The 23,528-nt window shown below is 48.3% G+C and overlaps 1 protein-coding gene across 1 annotated transcript in view; it reads left to right on the top strand.

Annotated features, from left to right (window-relative positions):
• Nucleotides 1-23,528, top strand: part of UNC13C (unc-13 homolog C) — a 134,452-nt gene that overhangs the window by 62,784 nt on the left and 48,140 nt on the right. The window contains exons 11-15 of the mRNA XM_067471209.1: nucleotides 10,237-10,406; nucleotides 12,256-12,371; nucleotides 12,464-12,627; nucleotides 19,790-19,940; nucleotides 23,270-23,338. Coding sequence (XP_067327310.1) covers nucleotides 10,237-10,406; nucleotides 12,256-12,371; nucleotides 12,464-12,627; nucleotides 19,790-19,940; nucleotides 23,270-23,338 — 670 coding nt within the window. The remainder of the gene's footprint in view (nucleotides 1-10,236; nucleotides 10,407-12,255; nucleotides 12,372-12,463; nucleotides 12,628-19,789; nucleotides 19,941-23,269; nucleotides 23,339-23,528) is intronic.

The raw sequence follows: 23,528 nt of genomic DNA, 5'->3' as shown, positions 1-23,528 counted from the left end.
CTATGGCAAGCATCCTCAGAGGTATACAATAGTGAAAGCCAAGAGTGAAAGGACCAAGGCAGAGACATCTCCAGCTCATCCCCTGTTTGGGTATCAGCCAGCACGCCAATGACTTAAATCAAGAAATAGTTTTCTAAGATCTACAGAGACACCAGCAAGCGAGAGTCCAAAAGTGGCAGGGGTAGCAGCCAATAGTGAAATGACCAAGGCAGAGACATCTCCAGCTCATCCCCTGTTTGGGTATCAGCCAGCACGCCAATGACTTAAATCAAGAAATAGTTTTCTGAGATCTACAGAGACACCAGCAAGCGAGAGTCCAAAAGTGGCAGGGGTAGCAGCCAATAGTGAAAGGACCAAGGCAGAGACATCTCCAGCTCATCCCCTGTTTGGGTATCAGCCAGCATGCCAATGACTTAAATCAAGAAATAGTTTTCTAAGATCTACAGAGACACCAGCAAGCGAGAGTCCAAAAGTGGCAGGGGTAGCAGCCAATAGTGAAAGGACCAAGGCAGAGACATCTCCAGCTCATCCCCTGTTTGGGTATCAGCCAGCATGCCAATGACTTAAATCAAGAAATAGTTTTCTAAGATCTACAGAGACACCAGCAAGCGAGAGTCCAAAAGTGGCAAGGGTAGCAGCCAATAGTGAAAGGACCAAGGCAGAGACATCTCCAGCTCATCCCCTGTTTGGGTATCAGCCAGCATGCCAATGACTTAAATCAAGAAATAGTTTTCTAAGATCTACAGAGACACCAGCAAGCGAGAGTCCAAAAGTGGCAGGGGTAGCAGCCAATAGTGAAAGGACCAAGGCAGAGACATCTCCAGCTCATCCTCTGTTTGGGTCTCAGCCAGCACGCCAACGACTAAATCTAGAAATAGTTTTCTAAGATCTACAGAGACACTCGCTGGAACACTCCAGCAAGCGAGAGTCCAAAAGTGGCAGGCTCAAATCCAGAACTGATACCAATGACTGACACCAAATGAGAGACTCCCCCCTGGGCACACAGAGGACTGGGCGACTTGGAAGGCGCTGAACAGACTGCCCTCGGGCACCACAAGATGCAGAACCAATCTTCAGAAATGGGGCCACAAAGTGGAGTCCACAACATGCGAGTGTGGAGAAGAGCAAACCACTGACCACCTGCTGCAATGCACCCTGAGCCCTGCCACATGATGCACAAGGGAGGACCTTCTTGCGGCAACACCAGAGGCACTCCAAGTAGCCAGATACTGGTCAAGGGACATTTAATCAACTACCAAACTCACAAGTTTTGTATTTTGTCTGTTTGTTTGCTTTGTTCCGTTAGAAATGTAATACAATGGTCTGGTTGTCCTGACACGACAAATAAATAAATGGCCATATAGCCCGAAAAAACCTACAACAACCCAGTGATTCCAGCCATGAAAGCCTTCGACGATAACAAAATGAAGTTCAACAGGGACAAATGCAAGAGACTCCACTTAGGCAGGAAAAACGAAATGCAAAGATACAGAATGGGGGACAATGAGGCCTGGCTCAAGAGCAGGACTTGTGGAAAAGATCTTGGAGTCCTCGTGGACAACAAGTTAAACATGAGCCAGGAATGTGATGTGGCGGCAAAAAAAGCCAATGGGATTTTGGCCTGCATCAAGAGGAGCCTAGTGTCTAGATCTAGGGAAGTCATGTTCCCCATGCTCTATTCCGCCTTGGTTAGACCACATCTGGAATATTGTTTCCAATTCTGGGCACCACAATTCAAGAGAGATGTTGACAAGCAGGAATGTGACCAGAGGAGGGCAGCTAAAATGATCAAGGGTCTGGAGAACAAGCCCTATGAGGAACGGCTTAAAGAGCTGGGCATGTTTAGCTTGAATGGTTAGACCACACCTGGAATATTGTGTCCAATTCTGGGCACCACAATTCAAGAGAGATATTGACAAGCTGGAATGTGTCCAGAGAAAGAGGGCAACTCAAATAATCCAAGGTCTGGAGAACAAGCCCTATGAGGAGCGGCTTAAGTAGCTGGGCATGTTTAGCCTGAAGAAGAGTAGGCTGAGAGGAGACATGATGAGGGCCATGTATAAATATGTGAGAGGAAGCCACAGGGAGGAGGGAGCAGATCAAGGGTTTGGAGAATAAGCCCTGTGAGGAGTGGCTTAAGGAGCTGGGCATGTTTAGCTTGAAGAAGAGAAGGCTGAGAGGAGACATGATGAGGACCATGTATAAATATGTGAGAGGAAGCCACAGGGAGGAGGGAGCAGATCAAGGGTCTGGAGAACAAGCCCTATGAGGAGCGGCTTAAGGAGCTGGGCATGTTTAACCTGAAGAAGAGAAGGCTGAGAGGAGACATGATAGCCATGTATAATAAATATGTGAGAAGAAGCCACAGGGAGGAGGGAGCAAACTTGGAGACTAGGACACAAGGGAACAATGGCTTCAAACTACAAGAGAGGAGATTCCACCTGAACATGAGGAAGGACTTCCTGACTGTGAGAGCCGTTCAGCAGTGGAACTCTCTGCCCCGGAGGGAGTGTGGTGGAGGCTCCTTCTTTGGAGGCTTTGAAACAGAGGCTAGATGGCCATCTGTCAGGGGTGCTTTGAATGCAATATTCCTGCTTCTTGGCAGAATGGGGTTGGACTGGATGTCCCAGGAGGTCTCTTCCCACACTAGGATTCTAGGATTCTATAACTTCCTGACTGTGAGAGCCGTTCAGCAGTGGAACTCTCTGCCCCGGAGTGTGGCGGAGGCTCCTTCTTTGGAAGCTTCTAAACAGAGGCTGGATGGCCATCTGTCAGGGGTGATTTGAATGCAATATTCCTGCTTCTTGGCAGAATGGGGTTAGACTGGATGTCCCAGGAGGTCTCGTCCAACTCTTTGATTCTATGATTCTATGAAACGTGTTTGTGTGTGTGTATGTTGGGGGGGGGGGGGGTGTTCCTCCTGTTTGTGGGACTGGCTTCGGTTCCCCTTCTGGACCTGCTTTTGGGGGTCTGTGCATTGTTGACAACTTGGGTAGGGGGCGGAAAGTGCGCACTCCCCCTTCTTCGCCCTCCTACCACCGCTACCACCACTCGCTTCTTCCTTTGTGTCCGTAATTCCAGAGATATCCAGCATAGGATGGGATGAGAGGCAGTGGTAATGGAAGGGGCTTAGTGGCTATGTCGCGGATTAATAATAGCGATGGCGGAGGGGGGGATTTGTGTTGCATTATTCCCCTGTGTGGACTGGGAATAATAATAATGATAATCCTGCCTTTGGGGGAGAAGGGGATTCAGGGAGGAGGCCCCTTCCTCACTGCACAATCCTTGTGTGTTATTGTCTACGTATGAGTTATATTAATTGTATTGTTTATTTTCTCTATTGCTTGTTGTTTTGATGTGTTGTCGGGCTTGGCCTCATGTAAGCTGCTCCGAGTCCCTTAGGGAGATGGTGGCGGGGTACAAATAAGTTTACTAGCTGTACCCGCCATGCGTTGCTGTGGCCAACCTTTCCTCCCTCTGTCTCTCCTTTCTTTCTCTCCTTCCTTCCTTCCTTCCTTCCTTTCTTTCCCTTCTTTTTTCCTTCTCTACCTGTTTCTTTTCTCGCTTCCTTTGCTCTTTGGTTCCGTCCTTCCTTATCTCCTTCCTTCCTTCCTTTTCTTCCTTTCCTCCCTCCCTCCACTCCTTCCTCCCCTTTCCCCTTCTTTCCTTCCTTCCTTTCATTCCATTTTTCCTTTCTATTCTACTTCCCTCCATCTGTACATCCTTCTCTCCTCCCTCTCACCTTCCTTCTTTCTCTCCCTCCCTCCTTCTCTTTCCCCTTCCCTTCTTTCCTTCCTTCCTTTCATTCCATTTTTCCTTTCTATTCTACTTCCCTCCTTCTGTACATCCTTCTCTCCTCCCTCTCACCTTCCTTCTTTCTCTCCCTCCCTCCTTCTCTTTCCCCTTCCCTTCTTTCCTTCCTTCCTTTCATTCCATTTTTCCTTTCTATTCTACTTCCCTCCTTCTGTACATCCTTCTCTCCTCCCTCTCACCTTCCTTCTCTCCCTCCCTCCTCCTCTTTCCCCTTCCTTTCTTTCCTTCCTTCCTTTCATTCCATTTTTCCTTTCTATTCTACTTCCCTCCTTCTGTGCATCCTTCTCTCCTCCCTCTCACCTTCCTTCCTTCTCTCCCTCCCTCCTCCTCTTTCCCCTTCCCTTCTTTCCTTCCTTCCTTCCTTTCATTCCATTTTTCCTTTCTATTCTACTTCCCTCCTTCTGTACATCCTTCTCTCCTCCCTCTCACCTTCCTTCCTTCTCTCCCTCTCTTCCTATATCTCCCTTCCTTGCTTCCTTTCTTCCTCTCAACTCGACTTTCCTTCTGTCCATCCTTCCCTCTTCCCTCTCATCCTCCTTCCTTTTCTTCCTTTCTACTCTACTTCCCTTATGTCCTTCCATCTCTTCTCTTCTCCCACCCTTTGGTCCTTCCTCTCACCTTCCTTCCTTCCTTCCTTTCTTCTGTCTCTCTTTCATTCCTTCTCTCCTTCCTTCCCTCTTTCACTTTTTTATTTCATTCTCTCCCTCCTTCTCTCCTCCCATCCTTCTTTACCCTTCTTTCTTTCCTTCTTTCTCCCCTTTCCCTCTTTCTCCTTCCTTTCTTCTCTACCCTTCTTTCCCTCTTTCTCTCCTTCCTTCCTTCTCTACCTTTCTTTCTTTCCTTCCCTCCTTCTTTCCCTTCTTCTCTCCTTCCTTCTCTACCCTTCTTTCTTTCCTTCCTCCTCTCCTTCCTTTACCTTTCATTCCTTCTTTCTCTCCTTCCCTCCTTCTTTCCCTTCTTCTCTCCATCCTTCTCTCCTTCCTTCCTTCTTTACCCTTCTTTCTTTCTTTCCTTCCTTCTCTCCTTCCCTCTTTCTTCTCTCCCTCTTTCTCTCCTTCCTTTTTTCTCTACCCTTCTTTCCCTCTTTCTCTCCTTCCTTCCTTCTCTACCTTTCTTCTTTCCTTCTCTCCTTCTTTCCTTCTTTCTCTCCCGCCTCTCCTTCCTTCCTCTCTACTTCTTTCTTTCCTTCCCTCCTTCTTTCCCTTCTTCTCTCCTTCCTTCTCTACCCTTCTTTCTTTCCTTCCTCCTCTCCTTCCTTTACCTTTCATTCCTTCTTTCTCTCCTTCCCTCCTTCTTTCCCTTCTTCTCTCCATCCTTCTCTCCTTCCTTCCTTCTTTACCCTTCTTTCTTTCTTTCCTTCCTTCTCTCCTTCCCTCCTTCTTCTCTCCCTCTTTCTCTCCTTCCTTCCTTCTCTACCTTTCTTTCTTTCCTTCTCTCCTTCTTTCCCTCTTTCTCTCCCGCCTCTCCTTCTTCTTTCTCTCCTTCCCTCCTTCTTTCCCTTCTTCTCTCCATTATTATTATTATTATTATTGGGGATCCCCCTCTGCCCCATTTGGGGAATTGTGCCTCATCTCCACTTGAGACGACCTCTCCTCCTTCCTCCATCTACAGAAGCATCCATCCTCTTGTTGCCTCTGCTCCATGCGCCTGCACATCCTTCCCTGGGCGCAGCAGCACACCTTCCCGGTCATGTGCTGAGCGACAGATGGGAGAGGCAGCCTCCGCAGAGCCTCCTCCTCCGCTGTAGTAAAGCCCATTAGAGGAGAGATCCACCTCGCACACCCCCTCCCCCAAATCCCAGCCTTGCAAACAGATGCAAGGCTTGCAGGGCATCCTTCCTCCTGAGCATCCTTTGGGGGGTTGGGTTGGATGAGAGATGCCTTTGGTCCATCCAGGGACTTGGGGGGTGGGGTGCCTGTTTGCCTGCCTTGCCCTTTCTCCGCTCACTCACTCACTCGCTCGCTCGGCGCTCCCTCCTCCTCCTCGGATCCTCCGCAGCCTTCAGGCGGTGAGGAGGATGCTCCTCGTTAGAGGAGAAACGAGGCCCTTAATCACAACAGGCTTCGCAACAACCAGGTTTTGTTTATGCGTTGACCTAGATTTGCCATTCGCCCCTTCGGCAACGCAGGAAGTGATTACTTCCCGTGAAATGAGCACAGTCGGTTGCCTGTAACGGATCAGGGCCTGCATGCTTTCCCTATTTGTATTATCATAGAATCATAGAATCCTAGAGTTGGAAGAGACCTCATGGGCCATCCAGTCCAACCCCATTCTGCCAAGAAGCAGGAATATTGCATTCAAATCACCCCTGACAGATGGCCATCCAGCCTCTGCTTAAAAGCTTCCAAAGAAGGAGCCTCCACCACACTCCGGGGCAGAGAGTTCCACTGCTGAACGGCTCTCACAGTCAGGAAGTTCTTCCTCATGTTCAGGTGGAATCTCCTCTCTTGTAGTTTGAAGCCATTGTTCCGCGTCCTAGTCTCCAAGGAAGCAGAAAGGAAGCTTGCTCCCTCCTCCTCCTCCCTGTGGCTTCCTCTCACATATTTCTACATGGCTATCATATCTCCTCTCAGCCTTCTCTTCTTCAGGCTAAACATGCCCAGTTCCCTAAGCCGCTCCTCATAGGGCTTGTTCTCCAGACCCTTGATCATTTTAGTCGCCCTCCTCTGGACACATTCCAGCTTAGAGTCAATATCTCTCTTGAATTGTGGTGCCCAGAATTGGACACAATATTCCAGGAGTGGTCTAACCAAAGCGGAATAGAGCATGGGGAGCATTACTTCCCTAAATCTAGACACTAGGCTCCTCTTGATGCAGGCCAAAATCCCATTGGCTTTTTTTGACGCCACATCACATTGTTGGCTCATGTTCACCTTCCTCCCCACGAGGACTCCAAGATCTTTTTCACACGTACTGCTCTCGAGCCAGGCATTGTCCCCCATTCTGTATCTTTGCATTTCATTTTTTCTGCCAAAGTGGAGTATCTTGCATTTGTCACTGTTGAACTTCCTCTCCAGTGTTGGCTATAAGCTGTTTCGGGTTGTCGGGGAGCTCCTTCACCCACCTATGGTGGAGGAGACCTTCAATGACCCAACAAAGTTGCTCAGATACACCTTGAGTTGGACTCCAATTTCATCACAGTGCCAGATGAGGTGATTGTGGCATCTGCTTGTCCGATTTTGTGGGATTCTTTTAGGCTTGTTCTTCCTGAGACCGTGGAGGAGGTCCTCGGTGCTGTGAGGGCGACCACATCGGCTTTAGACCCTTGCCCGCCTTGGCTAATTAAATTGGCCAGGGATGGGTTGACTGATTGGTTTGTGTTGATCATTAATGCATCATTGGAGCAGGGGATTTTTCCATCTCAACTAAAACAGGCTGTGGTCCGACCACTCCTCAAAATGCTTCCCTTGACTCCACGGCTTCCAAAATGCTTCCCTTGACTCTGAATAACTTCAGGCCGATCTCCAACCTCCCTTTTCTGGGTAAAGTGCTGGAGCGGGTGGTCGCCTCCCAGCTCCAAGGCTTTCTAGATTACATCAATTACCTAGATCAGTCACAGTCTGGTTTCAGGCCTGGCCATGGCACCGAGATGGCTTTGGTCACCTTGGTGGATGACTTCCGTAGAGAGCTGGACGGGGGGGAGTGTGACTCTGCTGGTTCTCTTGGACATCTCAGCGGCTTTCGATACCATCAATCATGGTATCCTTCTGGGACGACTTTCTGGGATGGGTCTCAGGGGCACGATTTTGTCGTGGCTTCGGTCCTTCCTGGAGGGACGAACCCAGATGGTGAAGCTGGGAGATGCCTGCTCGGACCCCTGGCCTTTCAGTTCCGAGCCCAATTCAAGGTGCTGGTTTTGACCTACAAAACCCTGCACGGTTCCGGTCCAGCCTATCTGTCCGAACGTATCTCCCTCTATGTCTCACCCCGGAATTTAAGATCATCTGAGGGGGCCCTGCTCTCGACCCCACCGCTTTCCCAAGTGAGGCTGGTGGGGACGAGGAGCAGGGCCTTCTCAGTGGTGGCCCCTCACCTGTGGAACTCGCTCCCGGGGGATATCAGGGCATCGACATCCCTCCTGTCCTTCAGGAGGAAGGTAAAGACATGGTTGTGGGACCAGGCCTTCGGGCAATTTGCTAACTAGGTAAGGACAACCAGACAAATAGGACCGACAGGACTGATAAATGTGGAATGGAAATTTTGAACTATGAGATAGCGAACATTGACCAGCAATAAGGAGTAATTGGTTTGTATTGGTTTGTATGAAATTTTTATTGGTTTTATCGGTTATAGATGTAATGTATTATTGTTGATTGCTAATTTACGCTATTTTGTTTTATTACTGTTGTATGTTACGGGTATCGAATTGTGCCTTGGATATGTAAGCCACCCTGAGTCCCCTTTGGGGTGAGAAGGGCAGGGTAAAAGTAAACCTAATAATAACAATAATAATAATAATAATAATAATAATAATAATAATAGGTTCTTGTGGGTTTTTTCGGGCTATAGAGCCATGTTCTAGAGGCATTTCTCCTGACGTTTCGCCTGCATCTATGGCAAGCATCCTCACACCTCTGAGGATGCTTGCCATAGATGCAGGCGAAACGTCAGGAGAAATGCCTCTAGAACATGGCTCTATAGCCCGAAAAAACCCACAAGAACCTAGTGATTCCAGCCATGAAAGCCTTCGACAATACAATAATAATAATAATAATATACTTTGACCTGTGGGGTCCCGCAAGGTTCCATTCTGTCTCCCATGCTTTTCAACATCTACATGAAACCGCTGGGAGAGGTCATCCGGAGTTTTGGAGTTAGGTGCCACCTCTACGCAGATGACACACAACTCTACTACTCATTTCCACCTAACTCCAAGGAAGCCCCTCGAGTGCTAGACAAGTGCCTGGCCGCTGTGTCTATCTGGATGAGGACAAACAAGCTGAAAATCAATCCCGACAAGACAGAGGTCCTCCTGGTCAATCGTAAACCAGATTGGGGTATAGGATGGCAGTCTGTGCTGGACGGGGCTGCACTCCCCCTGAAGCCACAGGTCCGCAGTTTGGACTCATCACTTATGCTTGAGGCTTAGACATCAGCAGTGGCCAGGAGGGCCTTTGCACAATTGAGACTCGACCGTACCTCGTGAAGGCGGATCTGGCCAGGGTGGTCCATGCCTTAGTCACTTCTAGACTGGATTACTGCAATGCACTCTACGTGGGGCTGCCCTTGAAAACGGCTCAGAAATTTCAGGCCAGGTTGCTAACCAGGGCTCCTTACAGGGAGCGGTCCACCCTCCTGTTCAAGGAGCTCCATTGGTTGCCATTCGTTTTCCGGACCCAATTCAAGGTGCAGGTTCTCACCTCCAAAGCCCTGAACGGTTTGGGACCCGCCTACCTGCGTGACCGCATCTCTGTATACGAACCGACACGATCTCTTCATTCATCTGGAGAGGCCCTGCTCTCGATCCGACCAGCATCGCAGGCGCGATTGGTGGGGACGAGAGAGAGGGCCTTCTCGGTGGTGGCCCCTCGACTCTGGAATTCACTCCCTAAGGACATCAGGCAGGCCCCAACCCTGGCAGTCTTCAGCAGGAGCTTGAAGACGTGGTTGTTCCAGTGTGCCTTCCCAGAATAATGATCCCATAGCACTTTGTCCCTCCAAAGCACTTGATATTTTTAGGTCTGCTCGTACGTCTTCCGCAAACGCCACTATCACCTTTCCGTCCAGGCCTCAGCACTATTTTCAATTTTAATTTTTACATTTGGCCTTCCCACAGTTTTAATTGTATGTTGTCTTATTGATAATGTTATATGTTTATCGTCTATGTTTTTATTTTAATTTCTTGTATTGTTGTGATTATTGCTTGTATTGTTGTGTTTGGGCTCGGCCTCATGTAAGCCGTACCGAGTCCCTTGGGGAGATGGTAAGGTAAAGGTAAAGGTAGTCCCCTGACATTAAGTCCAGTCATGTCTGACTCTGGGGTGTGGTGCTCATCTCCATTTCTAAGCCGAAGAGCCAGCGTTGTCCGTAGACACCTCCAAGGTCATGTGGCCGGCATGACTGCATGGAGCGCTGTTACCTTCCCGCTGGAGCGGTATCTATTGATCTACTCACATTTGCATGTTTTTTTCGAACTGCTAGGTTGGCAGAACCTAGGGCTGACAGTGGAAGCTCACGCCGCTCCCCGGAGCGGGGTATAAATAAAGTGTTGTTATTATTATTATTATTATTATTATTATTATTATTATGAGGGTGTGGCTGCAGGTCTCCTCGTGGGTAAGCCCAGGGCTGAGCAGGCAGCAAAGCTGGATGGCAATAATCAGGCCCCAGGATTCCTCTTGCAGCAGAGCCCAACAAAGCTCCACCGTGCCTCGCCTTGCGCTTCTCGAGTGTCACCCACCACCTCTTATGTCCCCTTCCTAGTGAGTGCCACAACTCCACTGACCGCATCAAGGTCCGGGTCTGGGACGAGGACGACGACATCAAGTCCCGGGTGAAGCAGCACTTCAAACGGGAATCGGACGACTTCCTGGGGCAGACCATCATCGAAGTGCGGACACTGAGCGGCGAGATGGACGTCTGGTACAATCTCGGTGGGTAGCTGGAGAGGACCCCCCTCAAGTCCAAGTCCCTTTGCACCCTTCGCAAGCAGAGACATCCACCTTCACTTCCCCTCCTTGTGCTGAGTGCTCTTGCCTCCCTCCCTGCCCTGCTCTTTGCCCCAGAAAGCACCGCCTCGGCTTTGGGTCCCAGCCCAGATTCCAGTAGGACCCTGAGTCTGCCCTGCCCCATGCTGCCCCATTGCCAGCCCCAGCCAAAGAGCCATCTCCAAAGGCGGCCCTAGGTAATTTTTAACAGTATTTTGGTGCCCCCACAACCAATTACTGATCTATATGTTCTGTTCGTCGTGGGAGTTCTGTGTGCCATATTTGGTTCAATTCCATCATTGGTGGAGTTCAGAGTGCTCTTTGATTCTAGGTGAACTATACATCCCAGTAACTACAACTCGCATATGTCTATTTTCCCCCAAGAGTGCCTCAAGAGCGCCCCTGGGCAACATCAACTCTCCACCTCTTCCTGGAGGAGGGGAGTGCTTCCCTTTTCATTCTACCATCAGAGTTTCTATCGGATGGACGTGAGGCTTACTTTGCGTAATGGTTGAGCCGCCCCTGCCAAGGAGTTTTCCCTTGTGATGGCGCGAGTGGCACCACCTATGTGTAGAACTGTTAGTTGCAAGATTTAAACTGTTGTATCATGCTTAATCCTGCCTTTTTACCCTGCTTATGTATAAGTTGGATTGATTGGTTACTTATAGCTGTCAATCAGTCCTGTTTGGCTCCACCTCTTCCTGGAGGAGGGGAGTGCTTCCCTTTTCATTCTACCATCAGAGTTTCTATCGGATGAATGTGAGTACCTCTCAGTACCAGTTCTGAGGTTTTTTACCCTTGAGACTTATGCTTCATGTTCAGACCACATGACCACCAAAGTGGGCCACAGCCAGGGGCGGCTCAACCATTACGCAAAGTAAGCATTTGCAGTAGAGTTGATTTTACCCAGGGACGCTCTTGAGGTGCTCTTGGGGGGAAATAGACCTTGACATATGCGAGTTGTAGTTACTGTGATATATAGTTCACCTACAATCAAAGAGCACTCTGAACTCCACTAATGATGGAATTGAACCAAATATGGCACACAGAACTCCCACGATGAACAGAAAATGTGTATCAGTGATTGGTTGGCAGGGGCGGTCAACCCCATACGCAAAGTAAGCATTCGCAGTAGAGTTAATTTTGACAAGGCGCTCTTGAGGCGCTCTTGGGGGAAAATAGAGTTGTAGTTACTGGGATGTATAGTTCACCTAAAATCAAAGAGCACTCTGAACTCCACCAATGATGGAACTGAACCAAATATGGCACACAGAACTGCCACGACGAACAGAAAATGTGTATCAGTGATTGGTTGGCAGGGGCGGTCAACTCCATACGCAAAGTAAGCATTCGCAGTAGAGTTAATTTTGACAAGGGGGCACTCTTGAGGCGCTCTTGGGGGAAAATAGAGTTGTAGTTACTGGGATGTATAGTTCACCTAGAATCAAAGAGCACTCTGAACTCCACCAATGATGGAATTGAACCAAATATGGCACACAGAACTCCCATGATGAACAGAAAATATATATCAATAGCCCGGAAAAACCTACAACAACCTACCTATATATCAATGATTGGTTGGTGGTGTGAGCCAAAATACTGTTTGCTTACCGTTGAAAATTACCTAGGGCCACCTCTGATTGTAGGTGAACTATATATCCCAAGAGCTACAACTTGCATATGTCAAGGTCTATTTTCCCCCAAGAGCACCCCTGGGCAAAATCAACTATACCGCGAATGCTTATTTTGCGTAATGGTTGAGCCACCCCTGGCCGTCTCCTTCCCTCTTCCCTAGACAAGCGCACGGACAAGTCTGCTGTGTCGGGGGCCATCCGGTTGAAGCTCAACGTGGAGATCAAAGGGGAGGAGAAGGTCTCGCCGTACCACATCCAGTACACCTGCCTCCATGAGGTGAGTGCCGTGTGCGGACACTGTCCCAATGGTACCAGTGGAGGGGGAAGGGGGGGGTCTCTGGGCTGAGATGACGCCTGCCTTCTCTTTAGAGCCTCTTCCACCACCTGACCGAGGTGAAGTCCGGTGGGGTGGTGCAGATCCCCTCCGTCAAAGGGGACGACGCCTGGAAGGTCTACTTTGAGGACGTCGCCCAGGAGATTGTGGACGAGTTCGCCATGCGCTACGGGATCGAGTACATCTACCAGGCCATGACGTACGTATTGTTAGGGGAAACTACCCTGAAATATAGCAGAGCATCCAAAATATAAACAGGATACTTAAAGTTGCACATCCACAGAGTGGATTCCACTTGGTGGCCCCATTTCTTGAGGTTGGCTCTGCATCTCGTGGTGCCAGAGCGCAGTCTGTTCAGCGCCTTTCAAGTTGCCCCGTCTTCTGTGTGTTCAGGGGGGAGTCCCTCATTTGGTATCAGTTCTGGGTTTGAGCCTGCCACTTTTGGACTCTTGCTTGCTGAGGTGTTCCAGCGAGTGTCTCTGTAGATCTTAGAAAATTATTTCTTGATTTAAGTCATTGACGTGCTGGCTGATACCCAAACAGGGGATGAGCTGGAGATGTCTCTGCCTTGGTCCTTTCACTATTGGCTGCTACTTCCCAGCGGATGTGAGGTGCTCCAATACCGGCTAAGCAGTGTAATTTCTCCAGTGGTGTGGGGCACAGACACCCCGTGATAATGCGGCATGTCTCATTAAGAGCCACATCCACTGTTTTAGCGTGGTGAGATGTGTTCCACACTGGGCATGCGTACTCAGCAGCAGAGCAGCATAGCGCAAGGGCAGATGTCTTCACTGTGTCTGGTTGTGATCCCCAGGTTGTGCCAGTCAGCTTGCGTATGATATTGTTTCTAGCACCCACTTTTTGCTTGATGTTCAGGCCGTGCTTCTTGTAGGTCAGAGCACGGTCCAGAGTGACTCCCAGGTATTTGGGTGCGCTGCAATGCTCCCGTGGGATTCCTTCCCAGGTCATCCTCAGAGCTCGGGATGCTTGTCTGTTCTTGAGGTGAAAAGCACATGTCTGTGTTTTAGATGGATTAGGGATCAGCTGGTTTTTCCTGTAGTAGGCAGCAAGAGCACCTAGAGCTTTGGAGAGCTTCTGTTCAACCATCTCAAAGCTCCCTGCTTGGGCGGTGATGGCACGATCATCAGCATAGATGAAGCTCTCTGTCCCTTCTGGCAGTGGCTGGTCATTTGTGTAGATGTTGAACATGGATGGAGCAAGCACGCTCCCCTGAGGCAGGCCGTTCTTCTGCTTCCGCCATCTGCTTCTCTGGCCCTGGAACTCAACAAAGAGGCTCCTGTTTTGTAGCAGGTTTCCTTTGAGGCGGGTGAGGTGGTCGTCCTTTCTGATATTATATATATGATATATGATTAGGGATCAGCTGGTTTTCCCTGTAACAGGCAGTAAGAGCACCTAGAGCTTCGGAGAGCTTCTGTTCAACCATCTCAATGCTCCCTGCTTGAGCGGTGATGGCACGATCATCAGCATAGATGAAGCTCTCTGTCCCTTCTGGCAGTGGCTGGTCATTTGTGTAGATGTTGAACATGGATGGAGCGAGCACGCTCCCCTGAGGCCGGCCGCTCTTCTGTTTCTGGCCCTGGAACTCAACAAAAAAGCTCCTGTTTTGTAGCAGGTTTCCTATGAGGCGGGTGAGGTGGTCGTCCTTTGTGATACTATACATTTTTCTTAGGACGAGGCGGTGGTTCACAGTCTCATAAGCCGCTGACAGGTCTATGAAGACAGTTCCTGTGAGGACTTGAGACTTGGATAGTGTGGGATTGAATTCCTTCCCTTCCTCTTCCCTCTCCCTCTTTCTTCCTCCTTTTCCTCTTTTGCCTCCTGCTGGAAATGAGCCGCTGAGCTTCCCCTCGGCGCAACCAGCGATGACAGGAAGACAGCTGAGCTGGAATCTCAATGAGGGAAGGAGGTGCCGCGCGGTGCTCGGAGATGTGTTTTGACACACCGAGTTAATTTTATTCCAGCTCTTAACGCCGCCGTCCCTTCAGCCGAGCTCCGGGGAAAGCGCGCATCCTCCTTCCTCCGAGATATTTGCATCCCGATTCATGTTCATGGCGCAGCCCAGCGTGCCCTCATCCTTGCAAGGGCCTGTGAACCTGCCTTGGGTTGTTGTAGGTTTTTTCGGGCTATACGGCCATGTTCTAGAGGCATTCTCTCCTGACATTTCGCCTGCATCTATGGCAAGCATCCTCAGAGGTAGTGAGGTCTGTTGGAATTACGAAAAAGGGTTTATATATCTGTGGAATGACCAGGGTGGGACAAAGGACTCTTGTCTGCTGGAGCTAGGTGGGAATGTCTCAACTGACCACCTGGATTAGGATTTGATGGCCTGGCAGTGCCTCTAGCATTCTCTTCTGACATTTCGCCTGCATCTATGGCAAGCATCCTCAGAGGTAGTGAGGTCTGTTGGAACTAGGAAAAAGGTTTTATATATCTGTGGAATGACCAGGGTGGGACAAAGGACTCCTGTCTGTTGGAGCTAAGTGTGAATGTTTCAACTGACCACATTGATTAGCATTTGATGGCCTGGCAGTGCCTGGGGCAATCTTTTGTTGAGAGGTGATTAGATGTCCCAGATTGTTTCCCACCCTGGTCATGCATGCATGAGACAGAGGACTCTTGTCTGTTGGAGCTAGGTGTGAATGCTTCAACTGACCACCTTGATTAGCATTTGATGGCCTGGCAGTGCCTGGGGCAATCTTTTGTTGGGAGGTGATTAGATGTCCCAGATTGTTTCCCACCTTGGTCATGCATGCATGGGACAAAGGACTCTTGTCTGCTGGAGCTAGGTGTGAATGCTTCAACTGACCACCTTGATTAGCATTTGATGGCCTGGCAGTGCCTGGGGCAATCTTTTGTTGGGAGGTGATTAGATGTCTCAGATTGTTTCCCACCTTGGTCATGCATGCGTGGGACAAAGGACTCTTGTCTGCTGGATCTAGGTTTGAATGTTTCAACTGACCACCTTGATTAGCATATAATGGCCTGACAGTGCCTGGGGCAATCTTTTGTTGAGAGGTGCTTAGATGTATTGTCGAAGGCTTGTGGGATGGTATCTGTGTCTCTGCAGCATAGAAGGAAAGTCAGGGAGCAGAGTAGATGTGCTTTCCTGGTCCTTAGTTTTTCCAAAACAGACCTCTGAGGATGCTTGCCATAGATGCAGGGAAAACGTCAGGAGGGAATGCCTCTAGACCATGGCCATATAGCCCAGAAAAACCTACAACAACCCAGGGATTCTGGCCATGAAAGCCTTCGACAACACATGGAACCTGCCTTTTCTGCTCCGACAGGCTGTTTCCTCGGAAACGTTGACCCCTTTGTTCAGGCGACGTCCCCGTCCTTGTCATTTGTCAGCCAGCCCGCCCCAAGACGTGATCCCTTGTGTCTATCTACGTGGAATGCAGTCCAGGGCAACCTGGGGTTTGTTTACATCCGAGAGAGAGAGTCCGTCACTTTAAGTAAGGAACGCCATCAAGGGATGGAATTGACAAGCAGGGAGCTCCTTCTTTCAGCCATGCCTTGAAGCCCAGGGTGGAAGCAGGCTGATATTTATCGTGTCAGGAGCAAACCAAACAGTTGTATTGCATTTTTTAGCAAACAAACAAACAAAACTTAAAGTTTGAAAGCTTGGAAGTTGATTAAATGTCCTTTGGCCAGTATCTGGCCACTTGGAGTGCCTCTGGTGTTGCCGCAAGGAGGTCATCCATCAGCCATTGGTTGAGGTTCTGGGTTTGAGCCTGCCACTTTTGGACTCTCGCTTGCTGAGGTGTTCAAGCGAGTGTCTCTGTAGATCTTAGAAAACTATTTCTAGATTTAAGTCGTTGACAAACAGATAAAAAAACACAAAGTTTGCAAACTTGGTAGTGGATTAAATGTCCTTTGAGCAGTCTCTGGCCCCTTGGAGTGCCTCTGGTGTTGCCGCAAGGAGGTCCTCCCTTGTGCATCATGTGGCAGGGCTCAGGGTGCATTGCAGCAGGTGGTCAGTGGTTGGCTCATCTCCGCACTCGCATGTCGTGGACTCCACTTGGTGGCCCCATTTCTTGAGGTTGGCTCTGCATCTCGTGGTTCCAGAGCGCAGTCTGTTCAGTGCCTTCCAAGTCGCCCTGTCTTCTGTGTGTCTCTCATCTGGTATCAGCCATAGATTGAGGTTCTGGGTTTGAGCCTGCCACTTTTGGACTCCCGCTTGCTGAGGTGTTCCAGCAAGTGTCTCTGTAGCTCTTAGTAAACTATTTCTAGATTTAAATCGTTGACATGCTGGCTGATACCCAAACAGGGGATGAGCTGGAGATGTCTCGTTGTAGTAAAATAATATGGTTGCACTATTTACAAGAACAAGGTTTCCAAAACACAAATAAACAAATACATAGTAGCTTTACACACAGCAGCCTTCACACTGGAGCTTTCTCACACGAGGCTTCTCTCACACTGAGGTTTACCTCACTCTCCTCAGGATGACACTAGCTTTGGCCCAGTAATAGGCCTACTCGCTCTTCTTAGGATGACACTCGCTTTGGTCCACTGACTCTAACAGGCTTTGGCCTACTCACTCTCCTCAGGACGACACTAGCTTTGGCCTGCTGACTCTAACAGGCTTCGGCCTACTCACTCTCCTCAGCACAACACTAGCTTTGGCCCGTTGACTCCAACAGGCTTCGGCCTACTCACTCTCTTCGGGATGACACTAGCTTTGGCTCACTGACTCTAACAGGCTTCAACCTACTCGCTCTCCTCAGGATGACACTAGCTTTGTCTCACTGACTAACAGGTTTTGGCCTACTCACACTCCTCAGGACGACACTAGCTTTGGCCCACTGACTCTAACAGGCTTCGGCCTACTCACTCTCCTCAGGACGACACTAGCTTTGGCCCGCTGACTCTAACAGGCTTCGGCCTACTCACTCTCCTCAGGACGACACTAGCTTTGGCCCGCTGACTCTAACAGGCTTTGGCCTACTCACTCTCCTCAGGACGACACTAGCTTTGGCCCACTGACTCTAACAGGCTTCGGCCTACTCACTCTCCTCAGGACGACACTACCTTTGGCCCGCTGACTCTAACAGGCTTTGGCCTACTCCCTCCCCTCAGGACGACACTAGCTTTGGCCCGCTGACTCTAACAGGCTTCGGCCTACTCACTCTCCTCAGGACGACACTAGCTTTGACCCACTGACTCTTAACAGGCTTTAGCCTACTCACTCTCCTCAGGACGACACTAGCTTTGTCCCAATGAGTAACAGGCTTCGGCCTACTCACTCTCCTCGGGACGACACTAGCTTTGGCCCACTGACTCTTAACAGGCTTTAGCCTACTCACTCTCCTCAAGACGACACTAGCTTTGGTCCACTGACTCTAACAGGCTTTGGCCTACTCACTCTCCTCAGAACAACACTAGCTTTGGTCCACAGACTCTTAACAGGCTTTAGCCTACTCACTCTCCTCAAGACGACACTAGCTTTGTCCCGCTGACTCTAACAGGCTTTGACCTACTCACTCTCCTCAGAACAACACTAGCTTTGGTCCACAGACTCTTAACAGGCTTTAGCCTACTCACTCTCCTCAAGACGACACTAGCTTTGGTCCGCTGACTCTAACAGGCTTTGACCTACTCACTCTCTCCAGGACAACACTAGCTTTGGCCCGCTGACTCTAACAGGCTTTGGCCTACTCACTCTCCTCAGAACAACACTAGCTTTGGTCCACAGACTCTTAACAGGCTTTAGCCTACTCACTCTCCTCAAGACGACACTAGCTTTGTCCCGCTGACTCTAACAGGCTTTGACCTACTCACTCTCCTCAGAACAACACTAGCTTTGGTCCACAGACTCTTAACAGGCTTTAGCCTACTCACTCTCCTCAAGACGACACTAGCTTTGGTCCGCTGACTCTAACAGGCTTTGACCTACTCACTCTCTCCAGGACAACACTAGCTTTGGCCCGCTGACTCTAACAGGCTTTGGCCTACTCACTCTCCTCAGAACAACACTAGCTTTGGTCCACAGACTCTTAACAGGCTTTAGCCTACTCACTCTCCTCAAGACGACACTAGCTTTGGTCCGCTGACTCTAACAGGCTTTGACCTACTCACTCTCTCCAGGACAACACTAGCTTTGGCCCGCTGACTCTAACAGGCTTTGGCCTACTCACTCTCCTCAGAACAACACTAGCTTTGGTCCACAGACTCTTAACAGGCTTTAGCCTACTCACTCTCCTCAAGACGACACTAGCTTTGGTCCGCTGACTCTAACAGGCTTTGACCTACTCACTCTCTCCAGGACAACACTAGCTTTGGCCCGCTGACTCTAACAGGCTTTGGCCTACTCACTCTCCTCAGAACAACACTAGCTTTGGTCCACAGACTCTTAACAGGCTTTAGCCTACTCACTCTCCTCAAGACGACACTAGCTTTGGTCCGCTGACTCTAACAGGCTTTGACCTACTCACTCTCTCCAGGACAACACTAGCTTTGGCCCGCTGACTCTAACAGGCTTTGGCCTACTCACTCTCCTCAGAACAACACTAGCTTTGGTCCACAGACTCTTAACAGGCTTTAGCCTACTCACTCTCCTCAAGACGACACTAGCTTTGGTCCGCTGACTCTAACAGGCTTTGACCTACTCACTCTCTCCAGGACAACACTAGCTTTGGCCCGCTGACTCTAACAGGCTTTGGCCTACTCACTCTCCTCAGAACAACACTAGCTTTGGTCCACAGACTCTTAACAGGCTTTAGCCTACTCACTCTCCTCAAGACGACACTAGCTTTGGTCCGCTGACTCTAACAGGCTTTGACCTACTCACTCTCTCCAGGACAACACTAGCTTTGGCCCGCTGACTCTAACAGGCTTTGGCCTACTCACTCTCCTCAGAACAACACTAGCTTTGGTCCACAGACTCTTAACAGGCTTTAGCCTACTCACTCTCCTCAAGACGACACTAGCTTTGGTCCGCTGACTCTAACAGGCTTTGACCTACTCACTCTCTCCAGGACAACACTAGCTTTGGCCCGCTGACTCTAACAGGCTTTGGCCTACTCACTCTCCTCAGAACAACACTAGCTTTGGTCCACAGACTCTTAACAGGCTTTAGCCTACTCACTCTCCTCAAGACGACACTAGCTTTGGTCCGCTGACTCTAACAGGCTTTGACCTACTCACTCTCTCCAGGACAACACTAGCTTTGGCCCGCTGACTCTAACAGGCTTTGGCCTACTCACTCTCCTCAGAACAACACTAGCTTTGGTCCACTGACTCTAACAGGTTTTGGCCTACTCACTCTCCACAGGACGACACTAGCTTTGTCCCGCTGACTCTAACCTACTCCCTCTCCTCCTCTTCCTCTGCTGCAGGCACTTCTCCTGCCTCTCCTCCAAGTACATGTGTCCAGGAGTCCCCGCCGTCATGAGCACCTTGTTGGCCAACATCAACGCCTTCTACGCCCACACCACGGCCACCACCAACGTCTCCGCCTCCGACCGCTTTGCGGCCACCAACTTCGGGGTGAGTTGTCCATTCCGTCTTCCTCCTTTTTGTTTGGAATCGAAGGCTGCCTTTTCCGATATGTGGTCCTGCCCGGTGGCCAGAAGGGAAGCCTTGTCCTTGGATCCTTATCCTTACATGAGGCCAAGCCCAACAGTACAGCAAAGCAAATCTATATAAATAAAAATGTCATGTTCGTTTGTGGGATTAACAGAACTCAAAAACCACTGAGGGAATTGACACCAAATTTGGACACAACACACCTAACAGTCCAACGAGTGTCCATCACCCATAAACACACACACACACCCACACACACACAAAACCCCAGCGGAACAGACTTAAAAGCCCCAAAAATACACCATATATATAGATACACACATACATTCATATACATATGCACATGCATACATTCATACACACACACACACGTATATATATATGCACAAACACACACAAATACACACATGCATACACATACACATATACATATCCACATACATGCATATATTCACACAAATATGCATATAGGCAAGCACACACATATACACAACATGCATGTACACATATAAACACACAAATACACAAATATATACACACATATATATACACACATATATACACAAATATATACACACATATTCACAATATGCATGTACACATAAACACACAAATGCACAAATATACACACACAGACACATATACACACACACATACACACACACACACATATATATAAGCAAACACACAAATGCATAAATATACACACAGACACATATACACACACATATATACACCCACATATATATATATGTATATATATAAGCAAACACACACATATACACAATATGCTCGTACACATATAAACACACAAATGCACAAATATACACACACAGACACATATACACACACACATACATACACACACACACGTATATATAAGCAAACACACACATACACACAATATGCATGTACACATATAAACACACAAATGCACAAATATACACACAGACACATATACACACACATATATACACACACACACACATATACACAATATGCTCGTACACATATAAACACACAAATGCACAAATATACACACAGACACATACACATATACACACACATATATACACCCACATATATATATATATGTATATGTTTATGTATATGTATATATATAAGCAAACACACACATATACACAATATGCATTTACACATATAAACACACAAATGCACAAATATACACACACAGACACATACACACACACACACATATATATATAAGCAAACACACACATATACACAATATACATGTACACATATAAACACACAAATGCACAAATATACACACACAGGCACATATACACACACACACACACATATATATAAGCAAACACACACATATACACAATATGCTCGTACACATATAAACACACAAATGCACAAATATACACACAGAGACACATATACACACACATACATACACACACACACATATATAAGCAAACACACATATACACAATATGCATGTACACATATAAACACACAAATACACAAATATACACACAGACACATATACACACACATATATACACCCACATATATATATATATATATATATGTGTGTGTGTGTGTGTGTGTATGTGTGTGTGTGTATGTATGTATATGTATATATATAAGCAAACACACACATATACACAATATGCATGTACACATATAAACACACAAATGCACAAATATACACACACAGGCACATATATACACACACATACATATATATATAAGCAAACACACACATATACATAATATGCATGTACACATATAAACACACAGATACACAAATATATACACACATATATACATTTATTCACCCACATATTTATGCAACCGCACATATATACACAGATATATGGTATATATTACACCCGTGGAAGAACGTCCAGGGTGGGAGGAAGGAGCCAATGGGAAGGGTAGAAGGGTGCATTTAGCAAGGTCTTGGAGTGGGATCCGTCCATTAGGATGTGAGTAACCAATAATGAGGGCATCTTCCTAGAAGTCCTTTTGCCGCTGTTTTCAGGGCTTATTTCTCAAAGTGTTCCATATACACATTTCCTCTCGCCGTCCGCCAAATGTGATGCCCGGCCCCCTCCCTTGCCAACCCATTTCCTGCCCTTTGATCGCAAACCTTTTTGATGTTAATCCCTCTTGGTCAGTCGGTCGGCCGGTTCGTTAATGCTAATTTGCCTTTGACGCAGATAGCTTGCAATCCAGTTTGCGGCTCGGCAGATGGCTGCGCGGGCAGGACCCCGGTGGCCACCATTGTGTGGGACCCAGGCCAAGGGGGGGGGGGGATGTTGATTGGGCTTGGGGTTTGGCCCAATTCTATCGTTGGTGGGGTTCAGAATGCGCTCTGATTGTAGGTGAACTATAAATCCCAGCAACTACAACTCCCAAATGTCAAGATTCTATTTTCCCCAAACTCCACCAGTGTTCACATTTGGGCATATTGAGTATTCGTGTAGAGTTTGGTCCAGATCCATCATTGTTTGAGTCCACAGTTTTCTCTGGATGTAAGTAAACTACAACTCCCAAACTCAAGGTCAATGCCCACCAAACCCTTATAGTATTTTCTGTTGGTCATGGGAGAACTGTGTGCCAAGTTTGGTTCAATTCCATCGTTGGTGGAGTTCAGAATGCTCTGTGATTGTAGGCGAACTATAAATCCCAGCAACTACAACTCACAAATGTCAAGATTCTATTTTCCCCAAACTCCATCAGTGTTCACATTTGGGCATATTGAGTATTCGTGTAGCATTTGGTCCAGATCCATAATTGTTTGAGTCCACAGTGATCTCTGGATGTAGGTGAACTACAACTCCCAAACTCAAGGTCAATGCCCACCAAACCCTTATAGTATTTTCTGTTGGTCATGGGAGTCCTGTATGCCATGTTTGGTTCAATGCCACAATTGGTGGAGTTCAGAATGCTCTTTGATTGTAGGCGAACTATAAATCCCAGCAACTACAACTCCCAAATGTCAAGATTCTATTTCCCCCAAACTCCGCCAGTGTTCACATTTGGGCACATTGAGTATTCGTGTAGAGTTTGGTCCAGATCCATCATTGTTTGTGTCCACAGTGATCTCTGGATGTAGGTGAACTAGAACTCCAAAACCAAAGGGCACTGCCCACCAAACCCTTCCAGATGGCCTTCTTTGGCCAGTTGATTTCCCCGGAGGGAGCCACCCATTATTACTTGGGGAGGGGTCTGAAGGTGAGCGGGTGGGCTGGCAAAGAGGGGCTTCTCTCCCACGGCTCAGGGCCCGGCCTCCTTCTCTTCCTCCGCAGAGGGAAAAGTTTGTGAAACTGCTGGACCAGCTGCACAATTCCTTGAGGATTGACCTCTCCAAGTACAGGGTGAGCACTATAGTCTAAGAGGGCCATTGGGGGGGGGGGGGGGCAGGCGACGAAGAGTCCCTACTTTTGCCCTCCTCAAGGGCTATTGGTGAATCTGAGCTGTTAGACACATATATAACCTTAAAAATAACCTTCAGTTGAGGTAATTCATCCATAAATATGACATGCATAGGAATGTGGGGCTTAATCC

Source organism: Anolis sagrei, chromosome 9 (assembly GCF_037176765.1).
Source record: "Anolis sagrei isolate rAnoSag1 chromosome 9, rAnoSag1.mat, whole genome shotgun sequence".
In the NCBI taxonomy this organism is placed as follows: domain Eukaryota; kingdom Metazoa; phylum Chordata; class Lepidosauria; order Squamata; family Dactyloidae; genus Anolis; species Anolis sagrei.
The sequence above is the reverse complement of the archived record's forward strand: the minus strand, read 5'-3'. Positions and strand labels throughout refer to the sequence as shown.